General features: G+C 40.1%; 1 protein-coding gene across 1 annotated transcript; it reads right to left on the reverse strand.

The window, feature by feature from the left end:
• Positions 1–4422: 4422 nt before the first annotated feature.
• Positions 4423–7604, reverse strand: MYF5 (myogenic factor 5). Its single transcript, XM_012759732.3, has 3 exons — positions 6943–7604; positions 6065–6140; positions 4423–5645 (listed from the first exon to the last, which is right to left on the reverse strand). Exons 1-3 carry the CDS (start codon positions 7444–7446, stop codon positions 5455–5457), a joined length of 771 nt encoding a protein of 256 aa, XP_012615186.2. The 5' UTR covers positions 7447–7604; the 3' UTR covers positions 4423–5454.
• Between the last annotated feature and the right edge of the window lie 8283 nt (positions 7605–15887).

The raw sequence follows: 15887 nt of genomic DNA on the forward strand, positions 1-15887 counted from the left end.
TTGTATTGGTCTATAGTGGGGCTCCTATTTCTACTGTGGATATTCCTATAGACAATCAACTTAATAGGGGATACAGGTTATTGATACAAGATACAACTAGTTTTAACACTGGTTTCCTCACTCACACACATAAACACTCAAAACCCATGTTCCTCTTCTTGTAACAATATAAGTAAAAAACAGACAATTCAAAATCTCCTGCTGCTTAGGTTTTTCACCAAAATTTTAAGTTCCTAAAAATAGGAATTCTGGTCAAGGCTTGTGATTCTATATATGGGGTATACCAATGAATGGGATGTGTTGAAAGAGGCATAAAATGTGTTGAGAAAAAAAGAGCAAAATTAATTATATATGTAATTTTGTCTAATTTAGAGGTTGTTTGGATTGATCCAATGTATGGATTAGAAGGGAAAACAAAACCAAGATAGAAGGTAACTAGTAAGGTGCAGAAAGACATAGAAAGCCTATGAGTATGGAAATGTATTTTTGGTAAGAGAGATTGAACAGAGGGGGATGGTTTTGTGTGGGAAAGGATCTTGTGTGGAGAATTTTTGTCCTGGAACAGAATGGCTGGTAATTTGGGAAAGAGGAAATTTAGGACAAAAAAAAAAATACCAAAGAAAGCCTGAGTATGTTGTAGATGATCTGTGTAGGTTGTGATGGCATTCACAGAGAAGAATTTATGAAAGAATTTTGTGTATGGTTGAGTTGGCCATAAATAATTGAAAAGGTTTTGGTTAAAATCACAAGGTTTTCTTGAAATATTGATTTGCTCTTGATTTTTATATAGAAACTACAGTCACCTGAGGTTTTCTTGAAATATTGATTTGCTCTTGATTTTTATATAGAAACTACAGTCACCTGAGGGGCCACAGCCCGCATCATGGCCCTCCAAAGTATACCGTCCACTAAACAATTTAGGTGATGCGCTCTAATGCAGTGATGATAGCCACAGCGCATTTAAGGGCATCAAGAGGGGGTAATGTAAGGGAGAATTTTTCTAGTCCCTTCCTAATATCATCATAACTGCAAACTAGCATGACAAGCAACGAAAAGAATAATCTTTGACTAGATTTCAATCTTGTGCATGACTGCAAAATAGCATGACTAAGCAACTATAGAGTAATAAGTGACTAGAGCTCAGTCTTGTGCAGACTTTGTAACCACTTGCTTCTGTAATGTATAAAAGCCACCATGCTTAGACCCCATTTTGCTGAGAATTTGGAGGCAAGACCCCTCTGAGCCGGCCAGTGTAATAAAAGGCTGTTTTGCAGTACTGTCGTGTGGCTCTCGGTTTGTTTCCGGGTCCGGTTAGCTGTAACAACCTGAGAAAAGGAAAGGGACAGCCTTCACAGAAAAACGGGGATGCCATGGCCAGAAGTGGAAGATAGAAAATAATTATAGAGGGAGAAAATAATTATAGAGGCAGTTAAGAGAATCTTATGATATTCCTGGAAAGAAATAGCCATAGTTTGGATTAAGGGCAAAGATTTGAGAGGTATTGAAGAGGGTAAATTCATAGGATTTTGTAATTAATTAGACAAGAGAGTAAGGGAGATTGAGATATTAGGAATATGTCCTAAATTTTATGCTTGCATAACTGGTAATGTCATTTGTTCAGAGAGTCAACACTGAAAGCAAGCCGGTTTAGAGGTAGGGAAAGAGGGGAGAGATGATGTGCTTAATTTGGAATACAGTGAGTTGGAGGTACCATTGAGATTTCTAAGAGATTTTAAGAAGACAGTTTGATATATAGGACTAAAGATGCGGGAAGACATCTGGCCTGCAGGTATAAGCTTGCCCAAGACTGGATTAGTCCTCTGATTTGAAATTTATCAGTGACCACAGACAGTGATAGAGGCAAAAGCCAGATTACAATTAGTGGAATGTGTGAAATAGTTGCAGCAAATCTATATGAGTGATTGTGGTGGGTTAAATATATACACAAAGTCATTACTATTTCCTCCCCTGAAAAGTGAAGTTTAATTTGCTTCTGCTTGATTCTGGGCTGGTATTAGTAACTTGCTTGACCAGAAGAATGTAGCAGAAGTAATGTTCTGGGATTTTCAGTGCTGCCATAAGAAACCTTGTAACTTCTGCTGGAGCCTCCTGGAACATGTGCTGTGAAGAAGCCCAAAGAGCCAGCTGAGTGTTGTTGGGCAACTTATTATGCTTAAGCCTATGCTTAAGCTTAAGTTTTCTTACTTGCATAATGGTAAGCACTCAATATTTGCTAGTTACTGCTTTAGCATTATTTCCTGATTAATCCAGAATGAAGTGAATTAGTGACATAATTGGAGATAGGGTTTAGCTAATTCCCCCCTTCACAAAGGATTATTTTTATAAGATTTTAACCCTTTAATAATATTAGTGGTCACTATTTATAATATTATCATAAGCTAAATCACTAATCAGCTAAAATATGGATAATCAAAATTCTCCAAGGAAATAATTTGATGGCCTTTTGCTTTTTGTGACGATTGTGGGAACATGCAGCGGTGATATTTTCAGGGGTACTGTGCCATTCAAGCAGGGCTTTTCTGAAGTTACAAATAGCTGTACTCTAATACCATTCCCAGAAATATCACTTCCGTAAGTCAGAGAATTAAATTACCACTTTAATCTAGTAACTGTTATAACCGCACCGAGAATTTCAGGAAATACCACTCTCAGATTAAGTATTTATTAGAATGCCACCTTAAAGAAGAATTTATGGGTAAAATATAGCCACTAATTTTTTCTGACTTTCATCTTTCAAAGGATAAGAAAATAGAATGGAGACACTCTGAGTTATACAGCAACTTACATCCATATGGCATTTACCAATTGCCATAACTTTAAGGGACTCAGTTTTTATATGTAACTCAGTGAGCTTGCATTTCCCAGGCAGGAGAAAAATAGGCTCTTTTGACTCTCATTTCCTAGGAACATCCTCCCTACGACATTTGTAGATGGGGAAGGAAATATTGTCCTAGTTGCTCTGAGAAATTTAATGGTTGGTTACATAGTTTCCACCAGCTGAGGTGAAGTGGTCTGGTATAAACTCAGAGGCAGCCCAACTATTCACTGCAGGAGATTTATAGATGACAAAATCCTATACTTACTTGAATCTTTTGTCAGTTCCACTCTTTTATTCTCCTCTACTTTTTTGGAGAAAAGAAGACCTTTCTGAATCTTCTTTTGGAGAACCAATTTCCAAAGGCCCCTTATTCAAAAAGAAATATGTATAAGTGCAAATGATGTGTTGTGCTGAGTAGACATCAGCCTTCAATGTAGCACAGAGCAACTTGGCATGGAGGATTGTAGTATTTTCAGTGTTACACTGATCACCACCTGTATTAAATCTAGACCACTGGAAAAGCTCTAAGTACTCTGAATTATTATATTATTCACTAAGAATATCAAATACAATTTAATAGAAATGATTGGCATTTGGTAAGAAAAAATTTTCATGCACTCGAACTAAAAATGTCATTGTTTTCTGCTTAATTTTATAAAATGAAACCAAATACGCTAATATGTTCAAAAATTGAACTTAAAAAAAACAAACTAGTATTTGAATCGTTTTTTTTTCCTTTCTGATTCTACTAAAAACAAATCTCCAACCTCTCCATAGAAGTATCAAAAGGAGAAAATGTACCTAGCACAGCGTGTAACAAAAGTGAATAACTCAAGTTGGAAATATACATGAATCTCTACCATGCCCTCTTGAATTCCCTTCCCCTAAAATCCTCGCACTCCCAAATCATGAATAAAGAAAAACTTATCTGTGTTCTAAAAAGCTAGCATCCCGTCAGGCCATGATGCTAACAGAGTGACAGCAGCCACAACATGTTTTTTTTAACTCAGTCCATTTCCCTCTCTTATGGAATGATTTCCTGATTCCCATTCCTTTATGCCTCATGACTGCACAAGCACAAGAAAATCTTTTCGGAGAAAAGGGGAAACCTTCCTGAGATCAGTAGCATTGCCCAGCTCTAACAAAGGGTCAGTATGCTTTGTTTGATTAATATTTGCAAACACAAACCCTTAGCAATTTTAAAATAATATAAAAATTAGAGGATGAAACAATCTATTTTTGTTCTCTGTGAAGTACTTTAGATGCTTCAGGGATATTTCCTTTTTATCTCTCTCGATGGTAAAGTTGTGAGAATTATCCCAGTGAGTGTCTCAACCTAATTTTCCCTTTAATTGTTCAATTTTTTCATGTTAAGTCTTTCTGGAGGAGATTTAAGGCGATAAACAATTAGAGACACATGTCTCTTTCCCACACACACATGCACAAACAGACACAAAATATGATTAATAAAATAAAATTTTAAAAGTTGTAAAAGGAGGAATACAACTGCAATGTACTCTACTATAATTTGTATACGTTTTTTAATGCTGGTACTCTTAACAATACAAAAAATCGGCTCAATTTCTTTAAATATTTTATTGACAATATTAGGATATAGTGTGAAGATATTTTCAGGCAGGTAGAAAAAGCAAATATGACAACTCATGATTCCTAATGTACTGTAATTAGATAACACTTTACATTGTTTTTATTTAAATGCATGTTATTGTCCTGAATAACTTCTACCTTCCCTTCTCACACACTATTTGACATTATGTGGTCAAGTACTAAGATAAAGGAAAAATTGCATTTAGCAAGCTCCCTTGAAGTATGTTTAAAATGGAAATACAGTATTTTCATTTGTGACAGCAACAAAACCTAAACTGGGTCCAGGAGATGGTAAATATTCAGGTTTATCTTCAAAGCCAACTGTTCAAATATTTTCACCTCAGCCTTAAAGATATAATGTCAATTACTAGGAATTTTATTAGGGGTAGTCTTTTAAAAAGTCATGAACCAAAATATTTCTTGTAATAAACAATTTTATTTATGGTGGAATTTCCAAAATTTCCTATATCTTGAAGTTATCCACAAAGTACTATTTTGTGCTTACAGTTAAAAGATGCATTTATTATAAAAGAGGATCAAAATATATACCACTAGGCAGTATTGTTATATTTTTATTTAACACAATATAGCTAAAGGATTAAAGAGAAAAGCAAAAGTTAAATATATTTAAAATTCCCTTTAACTGACTGCCAGCTGCTCTAACATTTAAAAAAAAATAACGATCCAAACAACAGAGATAATATTTTGATGAGCATTATTTATAAAAAATATTTATATAAGTTAAGCATTGCAACTACCTTCAAAAACAATCTTATATTGAACTATGTGTCTAAAGCAAAGAATAAAGATGAAGAAAGTATTAATTGCAATGGTAACTTTTTAGTTAAATACACAGTCTTATAAAGTGGCAAGAAAATATTTACAAATGTACAACTGAAAACATATTTTTATATACAGGTCGTCTTGGTTTAGGAGTTTTTGGGCCTCCTTCCTCCACTGTGGTAATAGGCCCTCCTGGCAGCACTGATCTAGATTAGATAATTAGTTCATAGCACGTGATAGATAAGCCTGGAACTAGAGGCCCCTGGAGTTGCAGGCTGTGAATCGGTGCTGTCAATTGGGGAGAGAGAGGCCGGGTCCTGGAGAGGCAACCCTGGTTGCTCTGAGGAGGTGATCCGGTCCACTATGCTGGATAAGCAATCCAGGCTGGATAAGGAGCTTTTATCTGTGCCATATACTAAAAATACAAGGAGAAAAACATTAAAAAAAATTATCCCCTGATAGACAGACTTGCTTATGTTGCCCCTTAAACTGTAGGTCAGTTCCTTTGACATCCAGGGGTCAGGTGGTCACAGAAAGCCTCATGTAGAAATTTACAGCAAATATCTGGCAATTCCTGGGGGTGGAGGTGGGTAGTGGGAATATTTCAAGCAAAAGTGTGCACGTGTGTGTGTGTGTGTGTGTGTGTGTGTGTGTGTGTGTGTGTGATTTGGAACAGAAGATGTGTGTTTATTTTGCTCTGCCAAAGCCTTCCTGTAAGAACCATCACTTCCATTCCCCTCCCCAGTACTACCTGGATGCACAGATTCTGCTTTGATTGGCTGAATTGTGAGTTTGAACTGGTCTTTAAACTCCTACCAAGTTATCAATTCTTACCATTTGGTACATCGGGGCAGTAGACGCTGTCAAAACTGCTGCTCTTTCTGGACCAGACAGGACTGTTACATTCGGGCTATAACACAAGACACAAAAGAAATTTGTTTTCAGCTCTTGGCAAAAGATGCTCTGACCTAGGCTGAGACAGTGCTTGGCCACTAGCTCTGTAAACTGACTACTCTACGTGGTCATTGCCTTGATTTAGGAAGGGTTAGCCATCTCCAAAACCCCAGGGCACAGAGGTCAATCTCTGTGCTTCAAGAAGAGGAGAGCAGCGGCAAAGGCGAGAGGGGGTGGAACTCAGCAGCAATGTGCATTGGGTTAACCATGCAAAATGGATTGGAGTAGAAGGAAGCCACACTAATTCAGGGAAAGAACACTTTCCCAGGGCAAAAACACATTAAAACCTGGCAGCATTGGAGCAAACGCCCTCTGAAAAGAATGCATCAACATCTCCTTCTAGCCAGCCCTTAGCAGAGCAGGAACTGGGGACATGTGGGCACTTTTTTCCCCTATTTTTTCATTAAGTTATAAACAGTGCCTTCAGATGTTAGTCTATAGCAGCATCCACAGGTGGTATATTTTGGAAATAAACTGAGTAATGGAGAAAACATCTGATTGAACATTCCCAGCCATCTAGCACACATGCTAACCCTCCCTATATACAGTGTATACCTAGAACCTGGTACAAAGTCAAACTAAAATCTTGTTCAGCCTCTGTTTCCTGGTTTCTTTCAAAATGTGGACACCTGTCTTCTCTTAAAGCAACTCAGCAATTGTCTCTACCCCACTCCCCCCACTACACTTGGTTTAAGTGAGTTGTAAGGATTTTTAGAAAAGATCAGGGTAGCCTAGCGGGTACCAGAGCTACTGCTTACCATTCCGTCGGAGCAGCTGGAGGTGGGGCTGGTGGGCTCGGAACAGCTCTGTCCCGTCAGGCTGTAGTAGTTCTCCACCTGCTCCCTCAGCAGCTCCTGCAGGCTCTCGATGTAGCGGATGGCATTCCTGAGGATCTCCACCTTGGGCAGCCTCTGGTTGGGGTTGGTCGTGGTGCACCTCTTGAGCGTCTCGAAAGCCTGGTTGACCTTCTTCAGGCGCCTGCGCTCGCGCATAGTGGCCGCCTTCCGCCGGTCCATGGTGGTGGACTTCCTCTTGCAAGCTTTGCAGGCCCACATGAGGCAGTGCCCAGCCTGGTGGTGGCCGGTGGGCGCTCGCACGTGCTCGTCTTCGTCGGAGCCCTGCAGCTCTGCTTTGTGCGCCCCGAAGGCAGCCACTCGGGGCTCAAACTCGTCCCCAAACTCACCCTCGGGGGACGGGATGCAGCAGGAGCCGTCATAGAAGTACTCGGAGGGCGAAAACTGGCAGCCGTCCATCATGTCCATCCTACCGAGAGGCAGGAGGTGCACCTGGACGGCAGGCAGCGAGAGGGATAAAGGAGAAACCGGAGCCCAGCGCCGCTGCAGACCAGCAAATCCCAGACGGAGCTCCCTGGTCGCTTTCTCTGGTAATTAACAAGGGCAGACGCCTGTTGGCCTGGGTCGACAAGCTGGGGTTGGGGCTATTTATATATTCTTGGGGGAGGGAGGCCGGCCCCAGTGGCCGGGCACTATTAGCATATCCCACCGCAGCCCCCGCGGGGGCTGTCTGGGCAAACCTCCGCCTTTCCTCTGGAGACAATTTGCTGGTTAGTGCCCCCTTTGACGCTAATGGTTTTACTGCATTTCTGCTGGGATGGGAACAGCTCCCCAACCTGCTCACTTGCACTCTCTGCAACCTAAACCAAGGGATACTTAAAAGGTGTCACAAACAAAAGAAACAGAGGAAGTCCAACTTTTTGCAATTTCTTGAACATTTAAAAATAATAATAATAATAATAAATAGAACTCCCTTTGAGCAGACACCAATGACCTGCCCTACCAATCCTGGACCTAAAGAAACATCTTATTTTTAGGTGTTTCTCTTTTTCATGAACTTTAATTATTTAAGGATTTTTTTTTTCCCACCAGGATGAATAATGTAATGAGCACTAAAAACATGATGTGATGCTTTCAATCGTGGAGTGAATCTAGAGTTTGCTTTTAAAAATCTATTTTGTATAGATTGGGGTGCGTAAAATTCTGATCAGATTGCCATTTATTATAGGCTCTGTGTTATTGAGGATAATGGGGCAGTTCCTTTTCTCTAGGCAGGGCTGACTCTAAGATCTCCCTATATGTGAGGGAGTCTAAGTGGCAGTGGGTACAGGTGACTGGGAGCATTCCTCCCTTCCCAACTTCCTTCCTTGCTCCCTTCTACACATATTTGCTGAGCGCCACCTCCTTTGTGCCAGGCCTTTGCTAGACCCTGAGCAGGCCAAAGACCTTGACTGAAAGCATCTCTAAGATTTGCAATCAGAAGAAGCCCAGTTGTAGAAGTCAAATTCCCTTTCCAGGGGCGAGTTTCCTTTCTTCCTCTCTTTCTGCTCCACCCTGTCATTTCTACAGACTAAACAGCCAAGCTGGGCTTTGGGGTTGCTAATTTTCTGCTTTCAGGCAAACTAACACCGTTACAGATGCGTCCCAGCTGCTGGCACAGCAATCCTCAGCTCGTGTAAAATTTCCAGCTCCTGAAACCATGAGTAACTAACTTCACACACTTCAGTGACAAAAGCCATCCAGAAAAGCAGTTGCAGCAGGGTCTTTGGAACTTCGACGGGTAGAAGGTGAGAGGGGAAGGTTGCCATTCCAGTGAGAATGAATCCATTAATCAGTTTTTACCAATCTCCCTCCACACTTAACCCACTTTGAGATCACTTGGGATGTGGAGATGTGTTTATATTTAGGAAAGACAATTACTTAAGGTCTACACAAATAGTCAGGGGATTTGGACCAGGGCTTGTGGCCCCATTAGAAGAAGAGAAAATGTTCTCAACTCAACCTAGGTTCATCCAGTCCACTAAGTGCTGTGGCTCCTAAGTTATTGCGAGAGGAGGAGGGAAGCTTTTCTTGGTGTCATGTTTTTCACAGAATTATTTTCCTAAAGCATCCCCAGTTCACTGATCCAGCATCTGTAGGGGCCAGGGAAGTACTAACTTTTTCAGGGCGAGATCTTCCCTCTGAAGTGAAGGCCCGAAAAACCAGGAATACAAGAGTGACAGTGTCAGTCACTAAGGTTTGCTGGCCGGTGCCTGTCACTGTCCCCTGGCCCCATCCCATCATCCCTAGGACAAAGATTCCTCCTGAAAATCAGGCTCCCTCTCACACCAATGAGCTGCTTAATCACCTGACCAGCGGGAAATCCATCTGCACCTTTCTTAGGGCTATTAACAAGTCTATGCCTTTGAAATGAATACGGTACCCAGGGCTACACCAGATAAAAAGAGTCAAGTTGCTGAAGGACCCAGGTGGAATCTAAGACGATCAGTGCTGGTGGAAACATTCGAGTGTACAGCATGTTGCTACCTCTGAAATACAATAGTGGGTTGATATTCTCCCCCAGAAATTTTCAGCCAGGTCCCACAGGTCCTGTCAGCAGCCCCAAGACCACTTTTATTGGCTGTGGAGTCCACATATTAGCACATTTGCTGCAGCTCAAACAGAGCTGTGATTTGGACACAAACTTTGTCTTTAAAGTGAAAGATACAGGATACACTTCTGCTCTGCCTTTCAGCTAATATTTGAAAACACTTAATGTGCTTTGTACCCAATCCTCTCAACGTGATGTTTGTTATTTGTAACTAACAATTATTGAGAGTTTTCTATTTGCTGAACCCTGTTCTCAACCCTTTCCATGTATTAACTCAATTAATACTCCCAGAGATCCTGTGGGAGCTATTATTAGACCCATTTTAAAAAGAAAGTAAACTCAAGCTCCAGGGGTTAGGTAATTTGCGCCAAGGTCACACCGGATTGGAAACTAGGCGCCGGGTCACGAGAGCTCCAGCTTGGCCAGCTACTAGGGGTGATTTTGTTTGTTTTCTTCTGCTACCAATTCGGGCTCAGCGCGCTTCCTGAGCACGCCAGAGCAGAAACCCGCAAAGGCTCCACATCTTTGCTTCAGCTCTCGCGCCTGGGAGGACGCTGTCACTCAGGAGCCTCTGTCAGTAACGGCAGAGCGCAGAGGTTAGGGCCCTCTTGGGTAAGATGATCGCAAAACAAATTTACCAGAGTGCCGCGGGCGGGTGGAACTAAAAAAGGCAAGAAAACACAAGCGGTCGCTGGCTTAATGGTACTTGCCAGGAGGGAAATAGGGTCGGGGTTGAGGGCCCTTGGGACTCAAGTGCTGAAAATAGGACATCAGAGCACCAAAGTAAAAAAAAGAGACAAAACTTTTAAAACGCTGTTAGGGGCAATAGAAGAAAGAGATCCAGGAAAAAAAAAAAAAGGCACTATTCAAAGAAGGTAGGCAGCCAGTGCCACAAAGATGACTGCTGTCCCACAATCAGGAGATATTCTCCTTCTCTTTTTCCCAGGGAGACCTTGCAAGAGAGCAATGAGGAAATGGGTGAGTAAGCACCCTAGAGAAAAATAATATATATTTTTTTTGAGTAAGGAAATTGAACAGGGAAATAAGGGGAAAGCTTAAAAATTGCTTTTAAAAAGAAGTAGCTATCAGTGTACCCTTTTTATTTAAAATCAAACTAGATTGGCTTTTGCTCCTCACAGAAAGAATGAAAATGAATGAAAATAATAATCTGTTTTCTACTAATTATTCCAAAGAAGTGAATTTTTAACATGCAGAGAAAACTCACATTTATATAACATGAAAACAGGGTATTAGAAAAGATATTCCAACACTGACTGTCTGCTAGGAAAGTCTCACAGAAGGCAGATGAAGGAAAGAAAACTCAGCCACACCTGGTGCTTATAAATGAATACTCACCAAGGTTCTGGGAAAGCTGACAAATATTTATTTATTTACACTTTTTTTTCATTTACATCCTGAACAAAATAGATAAATGTTTGATTTTCTTACAGTTTAGATTTATAAACAGGTTTAAATTGCAATGACCTTTAAATATCATCGACTTTTTTTTGCATAACTTAGTTTAAGCATTATGGCAATAAACTAGTGTTGGTGGACAGACCACAGGAGCAAAATGCTGCTCAAAGTTCCTAGTTAATTTTGCCCATCCTGGGAATTCTGCCTTATTGAAAATTCTCCATGCTTCTCTCAGAGGGAGAAACCCAGTACATATGGAAAGATAAATCCATCTCAATTCACTTCTGCCCCTACCAGCAGATCCTTACCAACTCCTGGACAGAGGGAGTTGCTCTTGATATTTTTGCTTATTATAGATGACTTTGCAATGTGTTAAACAATTTCAAACTGCTATTAGCTCTGGGAATCAGGCACACCTAAGTAAACACATTAGTACCTGCCAGAGCTGCTGGAAGAATTTGTGGAGAAGACAGCTGAGGAAGACATTGGCCTTTGCTTGAATTAGAAGACTTCCAGGAGAGATCAAAGGCCTAAGTAAGGACATTTAGCAGCCTTGAGAGTAGAGAAAGTAGCCAGTCCTTACAGCGCTATCTTTGTTCCAGCACATGGCATAGCCATTCCATCCCAGACTGACTCTGAACTAGGCTTGCAAAAAATTGCTTTTTCCGGAGTGAAAACTCCAGGAAAGAGCATCATCTTTCATGAGTTTAATTAGTTTTAAGGGAGTGACTAGAGGGTACTGAAGGAGAAATATCTTGATGGCTTGGATCTTTTGAGAAAATACCATGTTATTGCTAATTTATCAATGTATTAGATTAGGCAATGTGAGATATTTATATTTAAACTAACACATTAAAAAAAAAGTCCAGGCATGATGCTGTGGGAAAGGGGTTTTGATATGAAATGTTACTAGAAGAAAAATGCAAATGGGTAAATTCTTCTAACTTTAGTCAAAAATGTCTTAATAAGGATTGAGACCTTTTAGCATCTCAAGATTTATCTGACAATTTAAAGAGTAGTTGTGAATACTAAATTTTAGCACTCTCTTCACCCCCAAAACATTTTAGAATTTAGGGGAAAAAGTGAGACCATTAGACATAAATGGATTTATGTCCACAATGTTCAGGCTTGGAATTCAACCATCCAGGTATGATAATTAAAGTTAGTTTAAAAAGCTGACATTTGATGTTCTGCAAATTATTTCTATAATAATATAACAAGGAAAATCACTCATTATTTTATACTTGATAACCTTATACCTGGCTCTGGAAAGAGGCTTGAATTTAATCCCGAATTGCTTATCTTTACCGAGTTATTATGTCTTGATTTTCTGCTTCCACAGCCCTGTTTGTTTTGGCTTTGGCCTTGGTAAAGATTATCATCATCAATATCAAACAAAAACATTTTAATTGCAAACACACCAAGGATTTCACTGGGAAGCCTAACATGTCAGCTACAGCAGTGGAGGTCACATAAAGTCTTTGGGAAATATTTGCTCTATTTAATGAAGAGACTTCTATAGGCAAACTTATTCCAAACAATTTCTCAGGTTACCCAACTAAGAGAGATAGAGAGGATCTGGTTTGCAAAGACTGAATAAAATCCATCAACACGTCCATGAATTGATAAAAGCATTCTGCTGCTGAGCAGTTTATTACACAAATCTTATACATATATGTGCAATCATAGAGTAAATTAGTACATCTGGTCAATTATTTTATTTCAGTTGTGTGATGAATCTGATTTTTAAAAGTATAGGTGTGTATATATACATTTTAGGGCAAATTTCTATTGATTCTCAGGAAAAAAAATCAGAGCTATATAATAAGCATGATTAATGCATATCAACATCACCCAGACATATTCATATGTTTCTGGTTGGATAATTTGAAATGCTTTACCACTTATTTCTTAGTTACTGCTCTAATTTGGAGATCACTAGCTAGCCACTCTTAAGAAAGAGCTTTTGGAAAATAAATGTCAAAGAGAGCCAAATTATTCTACTACCATAAAATGTTCCTTATTAATTTCCCAAGGCTTTTCTTTCAGAGTGCACGATGGTTGAGAGCACAGGATTGAATGTGTTGATAATTGTCTGGCTCCGAGTCCTGGCTCTCTATGGTACTTACCAGATGCAGGAACCTCTCTGTTTCAAAAGATCTTCTCTAAAAGTAGAAGTAATAACAGTACCTCTCTCACAGGTTTTTGTAGGATTATGTGTTACTATGTAAAATGCTAAACATCTCTCATGGATGCTGATTTTATTTTCCCCAGCCAGAGCCAGAAAAGGCTGAAGAAATTATGGCTTTTGGTGGAAGGAAAGGCTCTTGATGGTCAATTTAGATTTACTAAGGAAAAAGAGGATTGACATTTAGTGTTTTATTTTGTCCCCTGTTTTGGCTAGGCACTTTGCATATGTTATCACAGTAAATCTTCACAACCTCAGGAGTTAGGCATTATTATTGCCCCCCCCCCCCAATTATTTTATAAATGAGAAACAGCACTAAGCAGGAGGTAGCAGCCTGGATTCAATCTAGGTAGTCAACACCCACACAGGCCCAGCAGTTTTTCTCTCAAACTTTTAAAAGGGTTTGTATGTTAATGTCAGTTTCTTCAGTGAAACTTTTCTACATTTTAAAAGTATTTTAGCCGGGCGTGGTGGCTCACGCCTGTAATCCTAGCTCTTGGGAGGCCGAGGCGGGCGGATTGCTCAAAGTCAGGAGTTCAAAACCAGCCTGAGCAAGAGCGAGACCCTGTCTCTACTATAAATAGAAAGAAATTAATTGGCCAACTGATACATATATATAAAAATTAGCCGGGCATGGTGGCTCATGCCTGTAGTCCCAGCTACTCGGGAGGCTGAGGCAGAGGGATCGCTTGAGCCTAGGAGTTTGAGGTTGCTGTGAGCTAGGCTGACGCCACGGCACTCACTCTAGCCTGGGCAACAAAGCGAGACTCTGTCTCAAAAAAAATAAATAAATAAAATAAAAGTATTTTAGAATTATCTGTATACTTGGAAAAATATCGAATTATCTGTATACTCAGAAAACAAGGTAAATCCTCCTAGGAAGAAGTCTGTCTTCTTTTCTGACATGAAAAAGGGGCAAGATACAGCTCCACGCCTGTAGGGGACGCTGTCTGTGGAGATATCTGGAACTTCCGTGATGCGCAATGGGAAGGTCCAGCCTTTGGAGGGTTAGGAGGCAAGGCTGGGGTAGGAAATGCTGAATTTGATTTGACCTTCACATCTGTGAATTCAAGACTAGCTGTGGGGGAAAAAGGGGAAAAGGTAGAAGTTAAGGGGAAGGGAGTCAAGTTGCCATTTGCAGAATGTAAGAGAGAAGTGGCAATTCAAACGCAATGGCTGGCTTCTTTCCTCTGCTTCATTTCCCAGTGCGTTTCTTGGTGGTCATTTCTTCTTCGTGGTCGTTTCTTCCTGAGGTTACAGGAAAAACAAACCTGGCGCACGTTGTAAAATCCTCATGGTGAAGAGCTCCTGGGGCCTCTAGCCTCTCTGGGGCTTTGCTGTTTGGCCCAGCTAAGAGGTTTCATGTGTGTTGTTGTTGTCTTTTGCTCTCAACCATTTAACCCTTCCCTCTCTTAAAGCAACCCTCCCTTCAAAGAATACTGCCCCCACCCCATCTCAAGAGACAGATTGCCCCCTTCTTTTTATCTTTCTATTTGGAAAACAAACCCAAGCCAAAGGAGGTCTTGAGGACCAGCCTAGTTCAAGAAAACTGGGGAGGGGACCAGAGATCTGGCTCCAATGCCAAAGCAGTCCCTGAGTACTCCAGATCAATGCTTCTTCAGGAAGGAAGTGGCCTGCCAAGTCAAAGAGGGAAGGCAATTGGACTAAATTAGCCAAAGATCTTCTAGGGAAATAAAGTTTTTGTGTGGTAATTTCTTTTTTCTTTTCTTTCTTTCTTTCTTTCTTTCTTTCTTTCTTTCTTTCTTTCTTTCTTTCTTTCTTTCTTTCTTTCTTTCTTTTTCTTTCTTTCTTTCTTTCTTTCTCTTTCTTTTTCTTTCTTTCTTTCTTTCTTTCTTTCTTTCTTTCTTTCTTTCTTTCTTTCTTTCTTTCTTTCTTCTTTCTCTCCCTTCCTTCCTTTCCTTTCTCTCTTTCCTTCCTTCCTTCCTTCCTTCCTTCCTTCCTTCCTTCTTCTTTCTCTCCCTTCCTTTTCTTTCTTTCTTTCTTTCTTTCTTTCTTTCTTTCTTTCTTTCTTTCTTTCTTTCTTTCTTTCTTTCTTTCTTTCTTTCTTTCTTCTTTCTTTCTTTTCTTTCTTTCTTTCCCTCCCTCCCTCCCTTCCTTCCTTTTCTTTCTTTCCTTTCTCTCTCTTTTTTCTTTCTTTTCTTTTTTTTTGAGACAGCGTCTTGCTCTGTCACCCATGCTTAGGTGCAGTGGCCTGATCCTAGCTCACAACAACCTCAAACTCCTGGGCTCAAGTGATCCTCCTGGAGTAGCTGAGACTATAGGCAGAAGCCATCATGCCTGGCTTTTTTTTTTTGTATGGTCTCCACTATGTTGTTCAGGCTGGGATTGGTAATTTTTTGCCACAAGATTTTACTGATTGAAATTCGATTGTAAACTTTATGTAAGTAAACCTCACCCAGATCTCCAGGTATAGGACAATAAAAGGGGGCTGGGGGGAGATGCTGATAAAAAGAAAAAGGACAGACTCCTTCTGGATACTCTTTACTACCAATCACAAATGTGAGGTTTTCATGAGATAGAAATGTCCGGTTTAATTCAAAGGAAAACAACTGATTTTCCTCCTTTTAAAGTGAGCCTTAAAGGAAAACCTAAATAAATAGGCCTCCGTAGTGTCTATGTTAAAATATCATTCCTCTTTACTTTTGTACACATGCCCTCAAAGCATTTTTCCAGTTCAAATTAGGACCAACTCTG

Source organism: Microcebus murinus, chromosome 10, assembly GCF_040939455.1.
Source record: "Microcebus murinus isolate Inina chromosome 10, M.murinus_Inina_mat1.0, whole genome shotgun sequence".
Classification (NCBI taxonomy): Eukaryota; Metazoa; Chordata; class Mammalia; order Primates; family Cheirogaleidae; genus Microcebus; species Microcebus murinus.